This window comes from Ahaetulla prasina, chromosome 7 (genome assembly GCF_028640845.1).
Source record: "Ahaetulla prasina isolate Xishuangbanna chromosome 7, ASM2864084v1, whole genome shotgun sequence".
NCBI lineage: Eukaryota > Metazoa > Chordata > Lepidosauria > Squamata > Colubridae > Ahaetulla > Ahaetulla prasina.
The window spans coordinates 96,997,767-97,022,055 of record NC_080545.1 but is presented as its reverse complement, the minus strand read 5'-3'; the positions used below and the strand labels follow the sequence as shown (position 1 = coordinate 97,022,055).

The window sequence follows — 24,289 nt, the reverse complement described above, 5'->3', positions numbered from 1 at the left end:
TTTGGAGCAAAAATTAATCTAAGACCCAGACTTATTTTAGGGAAAGCATGGTATACACAACGTAACTATGACAAAATAAATAAATAAGTACAAAATTATGCATATGCCCACATATATTATATGACACAAACAAACAGAATCTAATTTATTTATTTTTTAAATCGTAAATCACATTGTTCAGTGCCATTGTAACTTGGGTCACTAAATGAACGGTTGCAAGTTGAGATAAAATATTTTGTATTCAGCCACAAATGCTCCTATTAGTATGCAGCCCGACAATTACCTCCCGACAGTCCCATTAAAAAAAAAAAAAACCACACGAAATTTCACGCTCTGGAGATTGAGAGTTGCAATCCATCTCAAAAATGTCTACGTGATCTATATTTCTCGAGCTCTGGGCTGATAGGGAGAAAAAAAAATGGCTTAATGCTGTACATTGTCTTGAGACAATGTCAATATCTCATTATCACACTTCATGAAGCCCTTTCTGCCAAGAGGAACTATTAAAAGGCCATCTGGTAAATTCATGGAGGAAACGATGACTTCGCCGGTTATTTTTAGCTGAAATTTCAAGTTAGCAGAGGCATTTTTCCCCCTCCATCCTTCACCTCGGCCAACAGTCTAGAATTTTGTGCCCGCTGGAGTGTGAGATTCCAGATGGTAAAAGAAAGGAAAAAGGCAATAGACCTTTCCCTCTAAGGAATCCATCACTTTAAACCTGCTCTCCAACTAAAGAAACGCGATTATTTCCTGTATTATTCATTTATTATTGCTTCATTTATTGTATCATCTTCGTTTAACGACCCCATAATCCCTTGCAGGGTGGAGTCTGGGCAACTGAATGGAGCTGAGTGTTTACTGGCCGGATGCCTTTCCTATTGCCAATGCGGAGTTTTGTTCAGCAGATATATTCCCATTGTGCCGAGAGAGAGAAATATCTGCCTTTACCTAGGATCGAACTCACAGCCTCCTGATTGTGAGGCGAGAGCTCCACCTCTCTAGACCAGCACCCCACTCCGCTTCATTTATCATTTATAACATATAACATAATAACAGAGCTGGAAGGGACCTTGGAGGTCTTCTAGTCCAGGGGTAGTCAACCTTTTTATACCTACCACCCACTTTTGTATCTCTGTTAGCAGTAAAATTTTCTAACTGCCCACTGGTTCCCACAATAAAGCACCGTGTATTGTCATCTGCGCATGCCTCTCGCGCATCGTGGATTGGGTTGGGGGGGGTGCCGGCTACCAGCTCTGCTTGTCTGTTACAGCTGGGTGATGTGGGGGGAGATGCGCGAGCTATTCTGGGATGAGGCTCTTTTGTTTGTGGTCGCACTATAGCACCATTTAGTTTCACTTACATAACATGAACTAAACTTATGCGCGGGCGATACAAATAGTATATTTTCAGAAATTTAAATTGTCACGGGGAATTTTATGAAAACCTAATGAAAATGTTTTTAAATAATGCTATGAAATTTTTTTTAAAAGTCAATTAAATTAAAAAAAAGGAAAGTGCTTCAGTATTGGACAAAACCTCTACCGCCCACCATGAAAGCTGGAACGCCCAGTAGTGGGCAGTAAGGACCAGGTTGACTACCACTGTTCTAGTCCAACCCCTGCCCAGGCAGGAAACCCTACACCATTTCAGACAAATGGTTATCCAATATTTTCTTAAAAACTTCCAGTGTTGGAGCAATTCACAACTTCTGCAGGCAAGTTGTTCCACTGATTAATTGTTCTAACTGTCAGGAAATTTCTCCTTTAGTTCTAAGTTGCTTCTCTCCTTGATCAGTTTCCACCCATTGCTTCTTGTTCTACCCTCAAGTGCTTTGGAGAATAGTTTGACTCCCTCTTTATTATTCTATGTCGCTAGTCCTCGACTTATGACCACAATCGAGCCCAAAATTTCCATTGCTAAGTGAGACGCCTAAGTGAGTTTTGACCCAATTGTCCACCTTTCTGGTCACAGTCATTAAGTGAATCACTGCAGTGGTTAAGTGAATCTGGCGTCCCCATTGATCACAGAAGGTGATCACACATGTTCGTGGAATACAGCAACGGTCATAAACACATGTCCAAATTTTGATCATGTGATCATGGGGGTGGACTAGATACAAGGGTCTCCAACCTTAGCAACTTTAAGACTTATGGACTTGTGGAATTTCTCAGCCAGCTTTGCTTTGTCCACAAGTCTTAAAGTTGCTAAGGTTGGAGACCCCTGGACTAGAATATCTCCAAGGTCCTTCCCAATTCTGTTATTCTGTTCTGCTCTGAATACTGCAACCGTCGTTAAGTGTGAAAAATGGTCGTAAATCCCCTTTTTTTGGTACCGTTGTCACTTTGAACTGAGGACTACCTGGACTGGGCCTGTTGTGGTCTTCTTTCATGCCGGTGCAGCTGGAGGGGAGGGGGCTTCTTTTGAGTGCCAGCCAGGGGTCTTCCTTCAGCCTTTATTTTCAAAGGGCAATTTTATCCCAACTCTGTTTTAAATCGTGAATGGGAGGCTTTTCAATAATAAAAGAGATTAAATGAAGCGGAAATGAAGATCAAACACCACATATTTTCCACCTGTTCAAATCACTCCATTAGGCAGGGATGAAGGAACCATTCAGGACCGTGATGGCGAACCTGTGGCAGGCATAGCCATATCAGTGGTTATGCGCATGCCGGGCCTTCTGGGCCCACCAGAAGTAGGGAAACAGGCTGTTTCCTGCCTCCAGAGGGCCTGGGGGGGTGATGGGGAAGGCCCGTTTTTCTCTCTCACCTCTCTAGCTGTCCCCAGAGTCTCTGGAGGCTGGGGACAGCAAAAAAGTCACTTCCTGTACAACCGGAAGTTGGTAAACGGGCCGTTTCTGGCTTCTGGATGGCCTCCAGGGGGATGGGGAAGGCCGTTTTCGCCCTCCCCAGACTCACAGAGAGGCTCTGGAGCCAGATGAGAGAGAAAAACAGGCCTACCAGGCCATCATGTTCCAGGAACCGGGGGGGGGGGGGTGTCGCGTGCACATGCGCGGCGGTGGGCCGCATAGAATTATGGGTGTGAGGCATGCGCGCGTAACCCACCTACCCCCCACTCCTGGGACGCGATGGCAAAAAGGTTAGCCATCACTGATTTAGGTTAAAACAGGTGGAAGAACCACAAAAAGCCACACTGTTCTGTTTGGTGCTGTTGTTGTTGAGTTTGCCACCATCCATCCAACCAAAGAAAAATCGGGAGGCATGAAACGGCGCTTCAATTATTCCGATCTCTCTCAAGAAAGCAGCCAGCTGAGCAAGTCCTTCCAGGAAATTCCTGACCTGCCTTATTTTCTTTCTCCTTTAGAGATCGAGAAAATTGTAACAGAAACAGAAAACTTCCGTGATTTGACGCTAACCAACAGGGAAGTCTTAATGAAAGAAATGGAAATGGCAAGAAGAATGGGAGGGAGGGGATAAAAGATGAGTTCTAGTGCTGCCTTAGGCATGAAAGCCAGCTGGGTGACTTTGGGCCAATCCCCAGGAGATAATGAGTTCTAGTTCCTCCTTAGGCATGAAAGCCGGCAGGGGGACTTTGGGACAATCCCCAGGAGATGGTGAGTTCTAGTTCCTCCTTAGGCATGAAAGCCAGCTGGGTGACTTTGGGCCAATCCCCAGGAGATGGTGAATTCTAGTTGCTCCTTAGGCATGAAAGCTGGCAGGGGGACTTTGGGACAATCCCCAGGAGATGGTGAGTTCTAGTTCCTCCTTAGACATGAAAGGCACCTGGGCCAATCCCCAGGAGAGAGTGAGTTTGTTCCTCCTTAGACATGAAAGCCAGCTGGGTGACTTTGGGACAATCCCCAGGAGATGGTGAGTTCTAGTTTCTCCTTAGGCATGAAAGCCAGCTGGATGACTTTGGGACAATCCCCAGGAGAGAGTTCCTCCTTAGGCATGAAAGCAGACTGGGTTACTTTGGGCCAGTCCCTCTCTCTCAGCCCAACCCACCTCACAGGGTTGTGGTGGGGAAACTAGGGGGAGAAAGATGTCTTCGAGATGTTTGCAGCCTTGAGTTATTTATAAAAATAATAATGGCACAATAATAAAAATAAAAGAATAAAATGAAATAGAAAACATAAAATGAAATAAAATAAAATATAAAATAAGATAAAATGAATTTAAATAAAGTGCAATAATGTAAATAAAATAAATTATAAGGTGAAATTCAGTGAAGTAAAAACAAGGTAAATGAAGTACAATAATGTAAATAAAGTACAATAATGTAAATGAAAGAAAATAACAAAATAAAATATAAAGTAAGGTGAAATGAAATAAAGTAAAATTATGTAAATAAAAAAATAATTTAAAATGAAATAAAATGAATAAAATCTGAAACAAACTTTTGGCTTAGAGACAAAGATATCTATCCCATGAGACAATTGTAAAGACCGGAATAAGCATGCAGAACTGAACAGACTGACAGGAGCACACGCTGGAAAATATCTATTTAGAGAATTCTAAGCCCCAAGTGCAGACGAATTGAATCACATGGCAAGTGGAGAGTCATAGAAACTGAATAAATAAATGAATTCCTCCTTGGAGAAAGAAATTTACTACTGTAGCTAGTCCTTTTACCTTTCAGAATCACGGGCAATGGGTGACTTGCATGAGCATCTAGCAAACTATAGACCAGTGATGGCGAAACTTTTAGACACCGAGGGCTCAAAGCGTGCGTACGCGCGCATGCTCAAACTGAAAGCAAGCGCACAAACACAAGCACTCGCCGACATGTACACATGCACAGACATGCACACGCGCAAATATGGACATGCATGCGGGGAAACACGGACATGCGGGTATGCGCAGCAGAGACCCACAGACCAGGTGACCGGCGGGAGGCGGGGCATCCCAACACCGGCAGCGCGGCAAATGGCAAGATCTTTTTCTTTCGTGTCGTGAGCTTCTGTTTCGTCATCTGCAGAGAAACAGAAGCTCACGAAAGAAACGCCACGGAGATCTGACCTAGGGCGACGGTGCGCATGCCAGCAAGAGAGGGCTCTGAGTGACACCTATGGCACGTTCGCCATCACGGCTATAGACCATTCAACTGGACATTAAAACCTGGAAATATTCTACCATAGATTACAAAGAGTTAAATCATGAAAAAGACGAATTGCTGCAAGGTATGTTTACCAAATAAGAGAAGCGGTGGCTCAGGGGCTAGGATGTTTGACCTTGTCGATCGAAAGGTCGGCAGCTCGGCGGTTCGAATCCCTAGTGCTGCCGTGTAACGGGGTGAGCTCCCGTGACTTGTCCCAGCTTCTGCCAACCTAGCAGTTTCGAAAGCACGTAAAAAGGCAAGTAGAAAAAATAGGGACCACCTTTGGTGGGAAGGGAACAGCGTTCCGTGCGCCTTTGACGTTGAGTCATGCCGGCCACATGACCACGGAGACGTCTTCGGACAGCGCTGGCTCTTCGGCTTTGAAACGGAGATGAGCACTGCCCCCTAGAGTCGGGAACGACTAGCACATACGTGCGAGGGGAACCTTTACCTTTATGTTTACCAAGAATACCACCTGACCAATAAGTTGGACTAGAAGACCTCCAAGGTCCCTTCCAACTCTTTTATTCTGGTGCTTACTCTCCTCCATTTTTTAAAAGTTTCTACTAAGACAGATCCCAGTTATCCAAATTCTCTTACGATATCAAAACGACCTTTCAAAGTAATGTTGGCTATTTTCAATTATCTAAATTACGTTTTGGGGATATCCATAGCGCCATTCCCAAACATGCAATGGCGCCTCTTGGCATGTAAGGAGGTTGGTGGTCCTTGGACCACTTTATCAACGAAGTTGTACGATGAGCATCAAGAGTCCACTACGATACAGTTAAATGGCATTTACAAGTTTAATACCAAGCTTAATGTACAAATTGTTAATTTATCTAAACAGACGGGTCATACAATATACTGTAAGATTTATTCGGATTAATCAAAATGATGTTTTGTTGGCTGCGATTAGGATCCAACACCGAGGCGCCATTAAAACTCACCTGTGGGGGGTAGTTGCTTTCTGAAGACCACCGTGAAGATTGATCGTTGGGCTTGTCTACTAAAATATTCCTGGAAACAGAGAGAAAGAGAGAGACGGATGTAAATATAAAAAACATAAACAATATGTCATGGTTTTCAAAAGTCCCATTTCAACAAAACATAGCAGGTTGCCTCTTCATATTTGTCTGATGCTTTCTTTAACAGGAATAATTAAATAAGCTAGAAAAATATCCAGTCTTAGGTCCAAGTCAGGATTCAAACCCTGATCAACAGACAGTCCTCAACTTACAACCATTCGTTTAGTGACCTAAGTTACAGCTGCACTCAGAAATGTGACTAATGACCATTTTTCACGCTTACGACTGAACACACGTTTCCGACAAATGCTGATGATTTGCAAAGGTTTTTCTTTCTTTCTTTTTCTTCCAATTACGATACCTGTTACTTTTCACAATGCGATTTCTGGATGTTTTCGATCGGATTAGATGTTAGTGCAAATGTTACCCCCAATCCGCAGGTCATCTGGTGGATTTTGTTAAAGTTATTGTGAGACCATTAGCAAAGGAATGCTTTTGCTAGTATTTTTGCACTACGGATCCCTTCGAGTCTATGTGGAAAACCTATGGGCCCTTTTTGTTGTGGCCCGCCAGCGGCCAGCAGAAATGGCAGCAAATTCAGACACTGAGGAGTTTGGGGAGGAAGGTGGGCCAGTCCTGGAGTCAGGGGAAGGCTCGGACGAGGGCTCTGCGTCGGAGGCAGAGAGGGGGCCAAGGCCATCTGGTAGTTCTTTGCTGCCTCCGGAGTCTCAGGAGTCAGACATCAGCGAGGCAGAAGAACAGTGTGACCCTGTTCCCAGTGTGCGCATGTGCAGAGCTGCCAGGAGACAGGAACAATTAAAGAAACAGGGTCGACTTGGGAGTAAGGCTTGGAGATGATTGGCCCCTCCCATAAGACATAAAAGAAGAGCGAACGGGACGTGAGCTTTGGCAGGAAGCAATTAGTTCATCTGGCCGATTCAAGATTTGAAACTTCTGTTTGTGACTCTGTGCCAAGTTTGGCCTTGCCCTGCATCTGGCAATTAGCTCTCTGGCAGCGTTCCACGTGAGATAGGTGGGTGTTGATAACCTTCCTATGAAAGACTGTTTATGAAGCCTTGCGGACTGTAAATGAAAGTAATTTACAGCCGCATGAATTAAACAGGTTTGCCGGGACTAAGTTTGTGCTGTTTACTTTCTAAGGAAGCCTAGGTCAGAACACTCTTCTGAGAAAAATATTATTTAAAGACGTGAAATAAAATACAGGCATATGGGCTGTACGACAAAGGAAGGCTTGCTTGTGGGTGAGTTTTCACCCACAAATCAATTCAGTTCATGGTGGGCTAAACGTGTTTGGACAGGAGATTTTAATGAATGAAGACAAATACACAGCAGATCACAGAAGTGAATACACCCCCTCACATTTTGTAAATATTTAAGTATATCTTTTCATGTGACAACAGGGAAGAAACGACACTTGGCTACAACGTAAAGTAGTGAGTATACAGCTTGTAAAACGGCATAAATGTGCGGTCCCTTCAAAATACCACAACACACAGCCATTAATGTCTAAATTGGTGGCAACAAAACTGAGTACGCCCTTAAGCGATAATGTCCAAATGGAGCCCAAAGTGTCAATGTTTTGTGTGGCCGCCATTATTTTCCAGCACTGCCTTAACCCTCTTGGGCATAGAGTTCCCACTTCATACCCGAGACCTTATAACACTAACGCATCACATAACTACGGGGAGGGAAAATGGCTACTTGGGCCCCATTTGGACATTATCACTTAGGGGTGTACTCGCTTTTGTTGTCACCAGTTTAGACATTGATGGCTGTGTGTTGCGTTATTTTGAGGGGACCGCACATTTACGCCGCTATACAAGCTGTATACTCACTACTTTACATTGTAGCCAAGTGTCATTTCTTCCCTGTTGTCACATGAAAAGATATATTTAAATATTTACAAAATGTGAGGGGGTGTACCCACTTCCGTGATATACTGTACTTGTCCCGGGATAAGGTTGCAAGATCCAAGCTGGGTCGGTCACCAGGACCAGAGGGGAAAAAAAGGAACAAGATGCCAAAGGAAACCAATTACACTCAGACGCAGCTATAAAAATACTAAAGAATAATCAATATGGTAGTAATATACGTGTTTCTTTAATCCGTTAAATCAATAGCAAGGCAGGCTAAATTTCACTTAGAGAGTAGGGGAAATTATGTTGCAATTCTTTTGTTCCATCCAAGTTCATGGATCCCCTGAAATCTATTCACAAAGTCCCAAGAAGTTTCTGGACTCCAGGCTAAGAACTTCTGTTTTAGATACTATCAAAACTGATACCTGTTACGGTTCTTTCAGTCCAGAGCCTGGAGAACAGTTACAGGAACTGGGCCTGGCTAGTCTAGTGAAGAGGAGGACCAGGGGAGACATGATAGCCGTCTTCCAATATTTGAGGGGCTGCTCCAGAGAGGAAGGGGTCAAGCTATTCTCCAAAGCACCCGAAGGCCAGACAAGGAATAATGGATGGAAACTGAACAAAGAGAAATTCAACCTGGAAATAAGGAGACATTTTTCTGACAGTGAGAACAGTCAACCCATGGAACAGAAGTTGCCTTTGGAAGTTGTGGGAGCTTCATCACTGGAGGCTTTCAAGAAGAGATTAGACTGCCATTTGTCGAAAATGGTGTAGGGTCTCCTGCTTGGGTGGGGGGGTTGGACTAGATGATCTACATGGTCCCTTCCAACTCTGTTAATCTAATTCTAACTTGTAACTTTAATGGAGCCTGCCCGTTAGAGTCATAAAGCATGACAGCCCTAAAACAAGTCACCATGTGACCTAGCCAATTTTACGACCTTTTTTTGGTAGCAGTTCTTAAGGTTCATCACGGTCGTTAAGTGAATTGGCGGTTGTTAAGCGAATCATTGTTCGTTTTGGCCTCTGGTGGCTCAGCAGACTAAGTCTGTCTGTTATTAACAGCAGCTGCTTGCAATTACTGCAAGTTCAAGTCCCACCAGGCCCAAGGTTGACTCAGCCTTCCATCCTTTATAAGGTAGGTAAAATGAGGACCCAGATTGTTGGGGGCAATAAAGTTGACTTTGTATATAATATACAAATGGATGAAGACTATTGCTTGACACAGCGTAAGCCGTCCTGAGTCTTCGGAGAAGGGCGGGATATAAATGCAAATAATAATAAAAAAAAACTGGATGTAAATGCTGGTTTTCGGTAAAATGTTGTAAATCATGATCAAGGGACCATGGGATGCTACAAATGGCCATGAATGTAGGCCAGTTGCTGAGTGCCTGAAATGTGGTCACATAAGAATGTGGGAGGCCTATCAGAATTTTGGTACTTTTTGGCGGGTTGGCTGTAACTCTGAAGAGTCCATAAGTGAGCAATTGTTAAGTAGAAGCTCACTTATATGAAGTCCCTGGATATTACAATTGGTTAGAAATTTCTGAAACCGCAAGGAGGACGAGGCAGATTTCCTTTTCTCTTCCAATCCATAGACTGCTTTGGGAAAGTTACATCTTCCAGCTTAAATCTTTCTTTAAAAAGTTCTATCAAGCGTACAATACACTGAACCCACAAAACATACAAAAATGATTCAAGAACAACACTGCAATTCCCGCGCTCTTGAATAGGAGCTTAGAAATGGCAAAAAGAAATGCGCTTTTTCTCTGTTTTGGAAAACACAGCTGGGGGAAGGAGAAACCAGGGCTGCATCTTGTCTTACAATAAAAACACGCTTGGAAAGGAGACAAGAAACTGAATGCCGCCCCCCCCCCAGTAGAAAGGAACAAATCTCATCCTTTGAAAGCCTTGAATGGCAGTGATCAGACATAAATCAATCAGAATAATTCCGCCCGTTAGAATCCTCCCTACACAAAAGAGCAAAGAAATCAAAAGCTTTGCGACAACAAGGAATCTGATAGCGGCATATTCAGCGTGTCCTATTTTCACAAAGCGTTCGTCCCCAGCGCTGGTTTCTTTTTCATTTTACAGCGACGAGGGTTTTTTGTGAAAATCAGCATTAATATTAGAAAGGGTCGCTGCCCTTCCAGATGTGGCTGAACCACAACGGCCCGCAGATCCAGCGAGCCTGGCCGAGAGAGTCAAACACCCGGAGAAACGTAGCTCAGCAACCTGTGAGGAACCACAAGCTCTCTACCCGGGTATAAAAAGTATAATCTGGGGCCCACTTGCACTGTCTTCAGGGACGAGAAAAAGAACCAGTTTGGGGTAGTGGTGAAGGTGCTGGCCTAGAAAACTGGTGCCTGTGAGTTCTAGTGCCACTTTAGGAATGAAAGCAGGCTGGGTGACTTTAGACCAATCATCAGGAGACAGTGAGTTCTAGTCCTCCTTAGGCCTGAAAGCATATCAAGAAACAGACTCAAGCTCAATCCCTCCAAGACGGAGTGGCTGTGGAGTGGCTGCGGTACAGTCAGCTGCTCCCGCAGCTGACTGTTGGGGGCGAGTTAGTGGCCCCAAAGGAGGTGGTTCGCAACTTGGGCGTCCTCCTGGATGGTCGGCTGTCCTTTGATGAACATCTGGCAGCCGTCACCAGGAGGGCCTTTTAACAAGTTCGCTTGGTTCGCCAGTTGTGTCCCTTCCTTGACCGGGATGCCTTATGCACAGTCACTCACGCTCTGGTTACGTCTCGGCTGGATTATTGCAATGCTCTCTACATGGGGCTGCCCTTGAGGTGCACCCGGAGACTGCAGTTAGTCCAGAATGCAGCTGCACGAGTGGTACTGGGAGCCGCTCGTGGCTCCCATGTAACACCACTGCTCCGTAGTCTGCACTGGCTTCCTGTAGTCTTTTGGGTGCGCTTCAAGATCCTGGTTACCACCTTTAAAGTGCTCCATGGCTTAGGACCCGGGTACTTACGAGACCGCCTGCTGTTACCTTATGCCTCCCATCGACCCGTAGGCTCCCACAGAGAGGGCCTTCTCAGGGTGCCGTCCGCCAAACAATGTCGGCTGGCGGCCCCCAGGAGTAGGGCCTTCTCTGTGGGAGCACCGACGCTCTGGAACAAACTCCCCCCTGGCTTACATCAAGTGCCTGATCTTCAGACCTTTCGTCGTGAGCTAAAAACATATTTATTCATTCAAGCAGGACTGGCATAAATAGTGGATTTTAAATTGGGGTTTTAGTAATATTTTAAATTTTTAAATCTTTTAAATTACCGGCCATTTAGTAATAGTTTATTTTTAATTTCTTTTAATTGTATATATTCTGTATTTTATTCCGGCTGTACACCGCTCTGAGTCCTTCGGGAGAAGGGCGGTATAAAAATTTAATAAAATAAATAAATAATAAATAAAGGTGAATAGATGACTTGGAGTCAATCATTAGGAGACGGTGAGTTCTAGTCCTCCTTAGGCCCGAAAGGTGACTAGGTGACTTTGGACCAATCACCAGGAGATGTTGAGTTCTAGTCTTCCTTATGTCTGAAAGGTGACTAAGTGTTGGGCCAATCATTAGGAGACAGTGAGTACTAGTCCCACCTTAGGCCTGAAAGGTGATTAAGTGACTTTGGGCCAATCCCCAGGAGAGAGTGAGTTCTAGTCCCGCCTTAGGCATGAAAGGCGACTAGGTGACTTTGGGCCAATCATCAGTTAGATAAGGGTTAACGAAATTCAAGAAAGTTTGGACTTAATTCACTTGTGGCTATGCAAGGATTCTACACTGATCCCTCGTTTAACTCCACCCACAGTTTCCGCCAATCTTTCTCCTACATACATTATAAATACAGATAAAGCTCGACTTACAACATTCATTTAGTGACTATTCAAAGTTACAACACTACTGGAAAAAGTAACTTAGGATCATTTTTCACCATTACAACCGTTGCAGCACCCCTGCGGTCACGTGATCAAAATTCAGATGCTTGGCAACTGACTCATATTTATGGCGGGTGCAGCATATCAAGGTCATGTGATCCCCTCTTGCGACCTTCGGGCAAGCAAAGTCAATCAGGAAGCCAGATTCACTTAACAACCTCGTTACTAACGTAACAGCAGCAGTCATTCGCTTAACAACTGTGGCAAGGAAAGTGGTAAAAGTGGAGTGAAATTTCACTTAACAACTGTCTCGCTTAGCAACAGAAATTTTGGGTAAGTCGAGGGACTGCCTGCTTGTATTTAAAACGGAGCAGATGGAGAGAGAGAGAGTCAGGAAGAGATAGAGGGAGAGAGAGAAAGGGAGGGAGGGAGGGAGGGAGAGACGGAGGGAAAGGGAGAGAGGGATGGAAGGAAAGGGAGGAAGAGAAAGGGGAGGGAGGGAAAGGGAGGGGAGAGGGAGGGAGGGGAGAGAGGGAGGGAGGGAGAGAGAGAGACTGACTTTCAGAGGCCTTGTAAAAACATCAGCAAAGACAATATCCACTGCAAATCCTGTGCAATTTGTCGATTGTTTCAACTTTCACTTGTTCCTCCAATTCTAGCTCCTGAGATGATTAAATAGACCCCTCGTAGCTTCTGACACTTGCCATGTTCTAGGAAAACAATCTCAGTTATGCCAGCTGCACCGCTTGGGCCGAGAAGCATTGAGAGTTTCTTTTTTTCTTCCCCCCACCCCATTTAATTGGTTACAGGTACTCCTATTACCCTCTTTCAAACAGTACAAAGAACCTTTCTAAATAGCAAGGTTCTCAGGAGCATCCTGAAGATAGCTGGGATGTCCTCTTTCCATATTCTCTTTTCTCTTTGTTTTTGTCCTTTCTGCTGGCGGGGACCTCGCTTTTTTTCTCCTGCCTGGCTCAGTGTTCAATTGATAAGGGTTAGTAGAACATTATCGATTACTTACTCAATGCTTTGGTGATGTGGTTACAAAGGGCATCGCAAAGGGCAGTGAAATGATGGTTTTGGGGAAGAAGTGCCAGGGGGGAAAACTGCTCCAAATACAGAGAATTTATAGAGCTGTTGCAAAACTCCAGCAAAACAACAACAACAACAAAAAAGCCTCATTAGATGGACTTGGTTAGACAAGAACACCACTCAAATCGCCAACTAGAGAATTAACAGAGTTGGAAGGGACCTTGGAGGTCTTCTAGTCCAGCCCACTGTTTAGGCAGGAAACCCTACACCACTTCAGACAAATGGTTATCCGACATCTTACAAGCTTCCAGTGTTGAAGCATTCACAACTTCTGGAGGCGAGTTGTTCCACTGGTTAAGGAAATTTCTCCTTTAGTTCCAAGTTGCTTCTCTCCTTGATCAGTTTCCACCCGTTGCTTCTTGTCCTGCCTTCAGGTGCTTTGGAGAATAGCTTGGCTCCCTCTTCTTTGGGGCAGCCCCTGAGATATTGGAAGACTGCTATCATGTCTCCCCTAGTCCTTCTCTTCACTAGACTAGCCAGGCCTAGTTCCTGCAACCGTTCATTGTATATTTTAGTCTTGGTTGCTCTTCTCTGCACTCTTTCTAGAGCAGAGGTCTTCAAACTTGCAAGCTTTAAGATCTGTGGACTTTGACTTCCAGAATTCTGGAATTCTTTATGCTGGCTGGAGAATTCTGGGAGTTGAAGTCCACAAATCTTAAAGCTGCCAAGCTTGAAGACCTCTGCTCTACACCAACATCTAGCAGACGGCATCAACATGAACCTCTCAGCTGACCAAACGAGGGTACAGGGAGTCCTCGACTTACAACCGTTGGTTTAGCGACTGTTCGAAGTTATAATGCGACCGGGAGGGGGGGATGACTTGTGATCATTTTTCACACAATCGTCACAGCATCCCCCATGATCACATGATCAAAATTCAGACACTCAGCAACTGGCAGGGAATAGACTAGAATAAGAGTTGGAAGGGACCTTGGAGGTCTTCTAGTCCAACCCCCTCCTTATGCAGGAAACCCTACACCACTTCAGACAAAATAGTTATCTAATCTCTGATTAAAATCTTCCAGTGTTGAAGCATTCACAACTTCTGGAAGCAAGAAGTTCCACTGATTAATCATTCTAATTATCAGGAAATTTCTCCTTAGTTCTAAGTAGCTTCTCTCCTTGATCAGTTTCCACCCATTGCTTCGTGACCTTCCGACAAGCAAAGTCAACGGGGGAAGCCAGATTCTCTCAACCACCGCGTTGCTCACTTTAACAACGGCAGTGACTCCCTTAGCAACTGCGGCAAAAAAAAGGTCCTAAAACGGAACAAAACTCAGTAACCGTCACATTTCGCAACGGGAAAATTTGGAGTTCCGTTGTAGTCGGACTGGAGGCTAAAACATATGAAGAACAGTTGCTGGAACTGAGTATGTCTAGTTTGGAGAAAAGAAAGACCAGGGGAGACAGGATAGCAGTGTTCCAATATCTCAGGGGCTGCCCCAAAGAAGAGGGAGTCAAACTATTCTCCAAAGCACCTGAGGGCAGGACAAGAAGCAATGGGTGGAAACTAATCAAGGAGAGAAGCGACTTAGAACTAAGGAGAATAGTTATAAGGAGTTATATATTCCAAGCCGAGTGTTACCTGTGTAATATTTCTCTACAGACAGGTTACACAAAAAAAAAGTAGGATAAAGTTCAATGCTGCCTTTGAACCCCAGGCTGGATCTCTCGCATCCATTCCCCATTTTCCCAAAGGTAAACATGAAGCGAGCAAACAGTTGCGACAGCCTGGTGTTCAAGTCCAAGTTCATTTCGGAGTCCACTGCCGAAAGAGAAATGAATGTCACAAGAGTCCTGCTAATATTTGTTCTTCCTTTCTCTCTTTCACGCACCTAGACGGGCACTCGTGCTCAAAGCTGAACTCCTAATCCTAAAATCAAAATATCACTGCACAGTAGGGGCCAAAATTGTGGAAACCTTTTGGGAAAAGTGTATTTTCTAAAACTGGCTAATAACACCACTTTTTTTTTCTTTGGAGTTATACCATAAAATTATATATCAGTGGAAAGATAATTTAATCAAGAATGTAATGCAATAACTTTTAAGAAGGATTTGCTACTAGAATAGCAGTTACAGTAGAAAGAAGAAAAGTGAAACACGTAGAAAAAACAAGATATGCAAAAATTATCACCATAGAAAAACCAAAATATACAAAAATGATCACCAGATCAGTTAATACTTTGTTGGGTATTTCCCATCTTTAGCATGAATGATGGCCTTACAATGTCTTCCCATGGAATCAACCAAGTCTTTTAGTTCTGCAGCTGTTATCATGTGAAACCAAGATTGAATGATGGCTTCTATTCACTGGGTTTTATTGCTGGGTCGCTTCCGACTAACATGTTTCTTTAGTCGGCTCCCTAGATTTTCAATTGGGTGAAGGTCTGGGCTATTCCCAGGCCATTCCAGCAGTGGAATAGGATTCTCTTGAAACTCCCCCCCAAAAAAGTGGTGTTAATAGCCATCAAACCTCAAAAATACACTTTTCCCAAAAGGTTTCCACAATTTTGGCCACGACTGTATTCATTAGAACGTCCAATTTTCCCTCCCATTGGATTACTTGCTTGAAGTCCTTTCTTATTAACCGAGGCTGAGAATAGATTCAGAAATACAGGTAGCCCTTGACGTATGACCACAATGGATCCCGACATTTCTGTCTCTAAGTGAGACATTTGTTAAAGTGAGTTTTGCCCTGTATTGCGACCTTTCTTGCCACAATTGTTAAGAGAATCACCACCGTTCTTAAATTAGTAACACGGTTGTTAAGTGAATCTGGCTTTACACACACACTCCCGTGAACTTTGTCAGGTCGTAGAAGGGGATCACATGACCCCGGGACGCCGCAACCGTCATAAATATGAGCCAGCTGCCAAGCGTCTGAATTTTGATCACGTGACCATGGGGATGCTGCAACCGTTGTGTGAAAACCGGTCATTTTTCATTGCCGTTGTAACTTCGGTCACTAAATCAACTGTTGTTAAGTCGAGGGCTACCTGTACTTGCCCGAAGTCCTCTCCTATTAACCGAGACGGAGAATAGATTCAGAAATATTTCTGAGGAAATCTAAAGTAATTTAGATCCTTCAACTCATGCACTCAAATAACCTCATGACTTGCACATGTGCATATGACTTGCGCGCATTTACTATTGCCATAATGTGATTCACTTGTTTTCCATTTAATGAAGCTCCCCGTCATAGTAATTTATGTGAACCAAGCCCAGCTCTTAAATGACTCACTTTCCCAAATGCTCAAACAGGTACTACAGTCAAAGGCTTCGGTTTCCTGATAGTAATTCAATTCTTACTTGGAAGGTAACATTTCCAACTTCTGAGCTGTGCACCACATAAGCAGAAGTTTAAGAACTTCCCTACTTATCACCTTTATAGTTTTAAAACTTTTATAATTTTACAGCCCAGATTGTAAGAACCCAAGCGAGCGGTCAGATGAGGAGACCTGAACTCATGTGTAGACTTGCTATTGTGGTAAACGAGGACATACATTCAATTCTGCATCTACTAAGATTGTTGGCCGAGAAAGGACAAAAACAGCCAGGGAAAACGATTGCAGCCTAGGAAATGGGCCCCTTGTAGGAGTGCTGATTTACCACCAGCTTATCAGCTACTTAAGAGCCGAGGACTGCTAAGCAAAACAGCCAATCGCCAGCCATCAACACGCCAGTCAACCAATAGGAAAGCACCACATAAATACGATGTATAGAATAGTCCAAATCACATATTCCGGTAGAGAGAAGTTCCCTGACGATGGGCTCTGGGCGTGAAAATGCCACTCTATAATGCCTTGGTAAGATCAAACTTGGGATACTGCATCAGGTTTTGGTTGCTGCATTGTAAAAAAAATGACGTTGAGGCTCTAGAAAGAGTGCAGAAAAGAGCAACCTTCTTGGTGGAGAAAATGCGACCTACTCAAAAAGTAAGACCTAACTTGATTTTAACACATCTGCCCAATATAAGCCCTCCCCTCCCCCGAAAATAAGCCCTAATTAAGACCCGACCCACCCCAGGATGCAAGGGGAAAATTAAGAAATGTAAAATTTGTTACTACCGGTTCTGTGGGCGTGGCTTGGTGTGGGGGTAATGTGACTGGGTGGGCGTGTCCAACATTTTTTTTTTACTTTTAAAAGCATTTTTTTTGACAACCTCTTTGACCGAAGAGGTTGTCAAAAAAATGCTTTTAAAAGGCTCTGACAATCCCAGCTGAACCACGCCATCATCAAGAGGTTTTTTTTTTACTTTTAAAAGCATTTTTTCAGCCGAAGAAAAAATGCTTTTAAAAGTAAAAAAAAAAAAACACCTCTGATGATCGCGCAGCTCAGCTGGGGGGGGGGGGCAGGGATTTTTGCTACCAGTTCTCCAAACCACCCGCCGCCATTGCTACCGGATTGAGTGATCCAGTCCGAACCGGCAGCATTTGGAGAGCCCTGGGCTAGAAGATCTCCTCCCAACTCTGTTATTCTGTTATGTTGTCCACGTTTCCTCCTACGGAAACAAGGGATACAAGCATTTGCAAAATTCTGCATTTTCTCTTTATCCCGGCCTCCCTCCGACTTTCCCTTCAACTGCTTTCGACGGTTTCCTGCTTCCCCACAAACGTACAAACACATCAGCATTTCACTTTATACAACTCTTGCTGTCTTTGGATTTAAACTGCACTTTAGGTAAAAGTAAGCCTATGCTTAAGAAAGCTGTGGGAATCCAGTCACTTTCTGAGCTTGCTGTAAGAACCTTCAATTGTGCTAAGGCCATAGCTTGTATTTTTTATTTACCTTCAGTTTAGGGTTCAGAGTTCTATAATTCAGTTGTGAAAAATCCCTGAATTTTTTCTTCTTAATTTCCTGAGCCTCAAACAGAACTTTCTCTTCTACAATATATGTGTGAGGAGGAGGAAGAGGAAGAGGTGGTGGAAAGCAAAAGATCTTGAGTTCAAATCCCGCCTTGGCCATGAAAGCTAGGTGACTTTGGGCCAATCACCAGGAGACGGTGAGTTCTAGTCCCACCTTGGGCATGAAAGCCAGCTGGGTGACTTCAGGCCAATCACCAGGAGACGCTGAGTTCTAGTCCCACTTTAGGCATGAAAACCAGCTGGGTGACTTCAGGCCAATCACCAGGAGATGGTGAGTTCTAGTCTCACCGTAGGCATGAAAGTTGGCTGGGTGACATTGGACCAGTCCCTCTCTCTCAGTCCAAGCCACCTCACGGGACTGTTGTTATGAGGGAAATAAGAGGAGAAAGTTGTGTTTGACATATTGGCTGCCTTGAGTTCTTTGCAAAAATAATTAAGGTTGGATATAAACAAACAATAAAATAAAACTGGAGCATGAAATGGTGTAAAAACATCTAGGAAACCATTTGCAGAAGGAATTATTTACAGAAAGGTGAAGTCTCTAATCGTGAAAGAACTCCCTTTGCTAATCTTCTACTGAGGACCCAGTGGTTAGAGGCCTGATATTTTCCTCGCAGTATCTTGCAGGAAAATGTGAAAGCAGAAACAAACAACCTCAAGTTTTACAAATTCCTGGGTACCAGCAAAGAATAAAGCAACTTCTTTACGAACAAAAGAATAAAGATTGTTAATAATAATAATAATAATAAATGAAAATTAGGTTTGCAAGTGTTTAAAATGAATGTCATACATGGATGCAGATAAGGCCAAGGTATCACTGCAGACTTTCAAGAAGAAACTGGACTGCCATTTGTCAGAAATGGTGTAAGGTCTCCTGCTTGGGCAGGGAGGGGTTGGACTAGATGACCCACAAGGTCCCTTCCAACTCTTAATCTGTAAAAAATTCTTTCACAGTGGATGTCATAGGGAAGAGATGATATAAATGGAAGAACTAAGCAACGCTTGGTACTCATAGCTTTTTTTATACTCCAACTGTTTCTTACATGCCCCATTAGTTTACAGGTCGTCCCCGACTTACATCGATTCACTTACCGACCATTCAAAGATAGGACAGCACTGAAAATAGTGACCTACGACCAGGCTTACAACCTTTGCAGCATCCCCATAGTCATGTGGTCAAAAATTGCACGTTTAGCAACCAGCATGGATTTTCGATGTGCAGGCAGTCCTCAACCTACGACCACAATCGAACCCAACGTCTATGTCGTTAAGTGAGACATTTGCTAAGTGACTTTTGCTCCGTTTTATGACTTTCCTCGCCGCGCTGATTAAGTGAATCAATGCTGTTCTTGAATAACATGGTCGTTAAGCGAATCGGGCTTCCCGAAGGTCGCAGAAGAGGATCACGTGACTCTGGGACACTGCAAACCGTCATAAATGTGAGTCGGTTGCCAAGCAGCCGAATGTAAATGACGTGACCACGGGGATGCTGCAACGGTCGTAAGTGTGAAAAATGGTCACAAGTCCCTTTTTCCCCCCAGTGCTGTTGTAACTTTGTCGCTAAATGAACTGTAGCAAGTCGAGGACTACCTGCATTTGCGGCACGTGATTGGCATTTGAGGCCTTCTCCGCCAGCTTCCAACACGCAAAGTCAATGGGAGAAACTGGATTCACTTAATGACTGCATGATTCACTTAACAACGGCAGCGATTCACTTAACTGTGGCAAAAAGCTATCAAATCGAGCACAATTCGTTTAACAACCCCCTTGCATAGCAACAGAAATTCTGGTCCCCCGTTGTGGTCATTAAGTCAAGGACTACTTTTATTTAGCAGCAGCATCACTCCCCACCCCCAAAAAAATCCTTTGCAAGGTCCTGTTTTCCTCCTATTCCAGGCAGACCTCTTCAAAATATTTGTGCCTCCTTTCAATTTCCATTTTTATTAAAAAAAATCCATTTTACTGTATGCCGATTACCGTACATTCAAAGTGACAATAAAGTTATTCTAAGTCTAATTTTTCATACTCTTCAGTTCTCAGTATGTACCCTCAGTTTACATCACGCCACTGTGCTTCTTCCTCTGGTCTGAACTTAAAAGAGATCTTTATGAGAGAAAAGCTAGTACGAAAATAGATTGTGCTTGCACAAAGAAAGACCCATGGTTGGGGAAAATATGCACAGCCCCCAAAACTTTGGTACCATTATAAAAGTTAGCTGGTTGCTTTTGAAAAAAACAGAGAGGACTGCAGTAGAATTTTCCTCAAGACAAAAGATGTTGAGACTTTTGGGGGTGCAAAGAAGAGCAGCTAAGATGATTAAAGGCCTGGAGACAAAAACATATGAAGAACGATTGCAGGATTTGGGTTTGGCCAGTCTAGAGAAAAGAAGGACTGGGGGGGACATGATAACAATATTCCAGTATTTGAGGGGCTGCCACAAAGAAGAGGAAGGTCAACGTATTTTCCCAAGCACCAGACAAGAAGCAATGGATGGAAACTAATCAAGGAGAGAAGCAACCTGGAATTAAGGAGAAACTCCTAACAGGGAGGACAACTAACCAGTGGAACTGCTTGCCACCAGGAGTTGTGGGTGGGTCATCACTGGAGGTTCTTAAGAAGAGACTGGACAGTCACTTGTCTGAAATGGTATAGGAGCTCCTCCTTGAGCAGGAGGCTGGACTAGAAGACCTCCAAGGTCCCTTCCAGCTCTATTCTGATTCTGATGCTGAGAAAGACGGAAGACAGAAAAAGGAGGAGAAGGCAGAGGATGCGATGGCTAGATAGAACGAACACAACGAACATGAATTTGGGGGAATTCTGGGAGACAGTGGAGAACGGGGGTGGAGGGGTTGGACTAGAAGACCTCCAAGGTCCCTTCCAACGGTATTCTGTAAAAAAAATAAAGACCTGAAGAACCAGGTCAGAGACATCTAGGTAGCCTCTTGGAATCAGCACTAATGGGATGCCACATGTAACCAACGCCTAGCTCTGCTCAAATTGCTGGGAAAGGGAGGAGGAAGGAGGAAAAGGATAGAGGAAGAGATAGAGGAAGAAAAGGAAGAGGAAGAGAAGGAAGAGGAAGAAGAGGAAGAGAAAAGTAGAAGAAGAGGAGGAAGTAGTGGAGGGAGAAGAGGAGGAAGAGGAAGAAGTAGAAGAAGTTGAGGAAGAAGAGGAGAAAGAGAAAAGTAGACGAGGAAGAAGAAGAGAAGAAGTGGAGGAAGAAGAGGAGGAAGAAGAGGAGGAAGAGAAAAGTAGAAGAGGAGGAAGAAGGGAAGAAGGGGAGGAAGAGAAGGAAGAGGAAGAAGAGGAAGAGGAGGAAGAAAAAAGTAGAAGAGGAGGAGGAGGAAGAAGTGGAGGAAGAGAAAGAATTAGAGGAAGAAGAGGAGGAGGAAGGAAGAAGTGGAGGAAGAGAAAAGTAGAAGAGGAAGAAGAAGAGAAGAAGTGGAGGAAGAGAAGGAAGAGGAAGAAGAGCAAGAGGAGGAAGAAAAAAGTAGAAGAGGAGGAGGAGGAAGAAGTGGAGGAAGAGAAGGAAGAAGTGGAGGAAGAGAAAGAATTAGAGGAGGAAGAGGAGGAGGAAGGAAGAAGTGGAGGAAGAAAAGGAAGAAGTGGAGGAAGAGAAAAGTAGAAGAGGAAGAAGAGAAGTGGAGGAAGAGAAGAGAAGAAGTGGAGGAAGAGAAGGAAGAGGAGGAAGAGAAAAGCAGAAGAGGAAGAAGAAGAGAAAGAAAGAGGAGAAGAAGTGGAGGAAGAGAAGGAAGAGGAGGAAGAGGAAGAGAAAAGTAGAAAAGGAGGAAGAAAGTGGAGGAAGAGGAAGAATTAGAAGAGGAAGAGGAGGAAGAAGAGAGAGAAGATGAGGGGGAGGGGGAGAAAAAGGGAGAGGAAGAAGGAGAGGAAAAAGACCCTCACAGGCCAGATCCGCTCCATCCATCCATCCATCCATCCATCCATCCATCCATCCATCCATCCATCCATCCATCCGCTCAGCCTCCATCCCATCCCAGGGCATCATCCCCTGAAAAGAAGCCCTGCAAGATCGGACTGACCCTCCTCCCTCCCACTCCGCCGCCCCTCCCCCCCCACACACACACACCTGTGGTCAAAAATTAGATGGGGGGGGGGAGACCGGAGGCTTTTAATGGGTCAGGACCCCTCCCCCACACACACATACACCTGGGAGAGTCTCCCCCTCCCCTCCTGTCCACCCCCCCCCTCAGAAAAGAAAACCGCCACCCCTCACGGTTTTGGACCTCCAGCCCATCCTCCGCGCCTCCTTCAGCCGGGAAGATGAGGCGGTGGTCCCAGCCCCCCACTCAACCCCTCACGCGCTTCCTCCCCCACGCGTGGAGGGCTGGCCTCGAGAAGGAGGGCCTCCCCTCCCTCCCCATTCAGCCTTTGCAACGGCCATTTGAGGGGAGGTCAGGACCCCTCCCACACACACACATCTGGGAGAGTCTCCTCCCTCCTGCCCACCTCCCCTCAGAAAAGAAACAACCGCCACCCCCTCAGGGTTGTGGACCCTCCAGCCCATCCTCCACACCCTCCTTCAGCCGGGGAAGATGAGGCGGTGGTCCCAGCGCGCCCGCCCCTCACTCTTCCTCCCTCCCTCCTCACGCGCGAAGGGGGCTGGCCTCGAGAAGGAGGAGGGCCTCCCCCCCTCCCCTCCCCTCCCCGCGCCCCTCGGCCGACTCACTCTGGCAGGTAGGTGGAGGAGAAGCTGCTCCAGCGGTGGAGGGTGTAGGCCAGGACCCGGCTCCCGAGGAGCCCCGACGACGACCCTGGGCCGAAGCCTAGGCCCGACGCCGCCATCTTGTTCAGCCGCCGCGAACCCGGGGAGGAGGAACCATAGAGTGGGCGGAAGGAAAGGAAAGGAAGGGAAGGAGGGAAGGAGGGGAAGAGAGGCGCGCTCTCCCGGCCTTCACTTCCGGCTGCCGCTTAGGACGCTCTCCTCTCTTTGGTGGGCCTCGGCCACGCACGCCCTCTAGATGGTCGCCGGGGAGCCGGAAGTATAGAGCTCACTCGATCTGTGTTTGTGGGGGGGGGAGTGTTTTCACCAGTCTCTAAGGGAAAAGGAGGGGAGGGAGAGGAGGAGGAGAGAGGGCGGGGCGTCTTAAAGGGCCGCCGCGCGTTTTTCGAGCTTGGAGAGTTGGGGACAATTGCAAAATGCCTATAATATGGATGGCTTGGTTCGGCTAATACAGGGGTCTCCAACCTTGGTCCCTTTAAGACTTGTGGACTTCAACTTTGGGCCCCAGGAAGCAGTTGTTGGAGCTAAGCAGCCACCATGAGAAAGACTTGGCAAAACAGCTGCTCAGTTCAAATTGGATCTGACCGAGAAGGAGGCTTAGCAGAAGCACCTCACTGAGGACTAGGAGCATGGGCTTTCCAAGCAGAGGGAAGACCTGCGGGAGTGCAAGGCCACCTACCAGCGCCTGGAGGCTCAGCGGGCTGAAATGGTCAGCCAATTCCAGGCCATGGTGCAGTCCCACTGGAACAAGGTCCTCTGGCTCCACGCCACCAGTGGTGCTTCCCTCCAGCCTTCGCCCAAGGCCCCGCACCAGGAGGCTGAAGCAGACCCCCAAGTCAGAATTTCTATACCCCTCCAACCCACACAAAAAGACCCCAAAGGGGGAGAATCTCTGCAGCAACACAAGCATTCATTACACGTATCTGTCCCAGGGGCCATAGTTTGAGGACCCCTGATTTAGTGCAATATTAAAAATGCAAATAATTTTTCTGCGGACCACCAAAATTTTCTCATGGACCACCAGTAGTCAACAGACCACCAGTTGGTGACCACTGGTACAGAGTATAGACTGACAGACAGACCAATGAAAGAGTAGATAGATGATGGATGGATAGATGGAAGAATGGATGGATGGGTGATTGACAGTGATAGTTTAAGTTTAACTTTATTGTCATTGTACATATATACACAGGATAGATAGATAGATAGATAGATAGATAGATAGATAGATAGATAGATAGATAGATGACAGATGGAAGATAGATAGATAGATAGATAGATAGATAGATAGATAGATAGATAGATAGATAGATAGATGAGTTGGAAGATAGATAGATAGATAGATAGATAGATAGATAGATAGATAGATAGATAGATAGATAGATAGATAGATAGATGACAGATGGAAGATAGGAAGATAGATAGATAGATAGATAGATCCTTGCTTTATCACTTTTTTAACCTATGCCTGTAAAAAGAAAAGGCATTTTGAAATAAACAATGCTGTTTAAATTGCCCCTACATCTATAGACGTGAGCTGTCCTTTGCAATAATACCGTGTTGCTCTGATGACCATAAACGGAGCTATGAGCTGGCAACTAAGAGGTAATCCACGGCTTAATTAAAGCACTTAATGCTCCTTAAAGGCTGGAGATCTTTTCCCAGACTTGGGAATGACTCAGCTGTCCTAACAGGAGGTGCTTGGAAGCGATTCTTCGGGCTTCCATTGGGAAGGTGTTGAAGAATTGAATGGTTCTTG

At 45.1% G+C, this 24,289-nt stretch overlaps 1 protein-coding gene across 1 annotated transcript in view; it reads right to left on the bottom strand.

Annotated features, from left to right (window-relative positions):
• The window catches only part of MKLN1 (muskelin 1), a 110,090-nt gene extending 87,473 nt beyond the window's left edge, over nt 1–22,617 (bottom strand). The window contains exons 1-2 of the mRNA XM_058189999.1: nt 22,477–22,617; nt 6,006–6,075 (exon numbers count right to left, since the gene is read on the bottom strand). Coding sequence (XP_058045982.1) covers nt 6,006–6,075; nt 22,477–22,592 — 186 coding nt within the window. The 5' untranslated portion in view covers nt 22,593–22,617. The remainder of the gene's footprint in view (nt 1–6,005; nt 6,076–22,476) is intronic.
• Between the last annotated feature and the right edge of the window lie 1,672 nt (nt 22,618–24,289).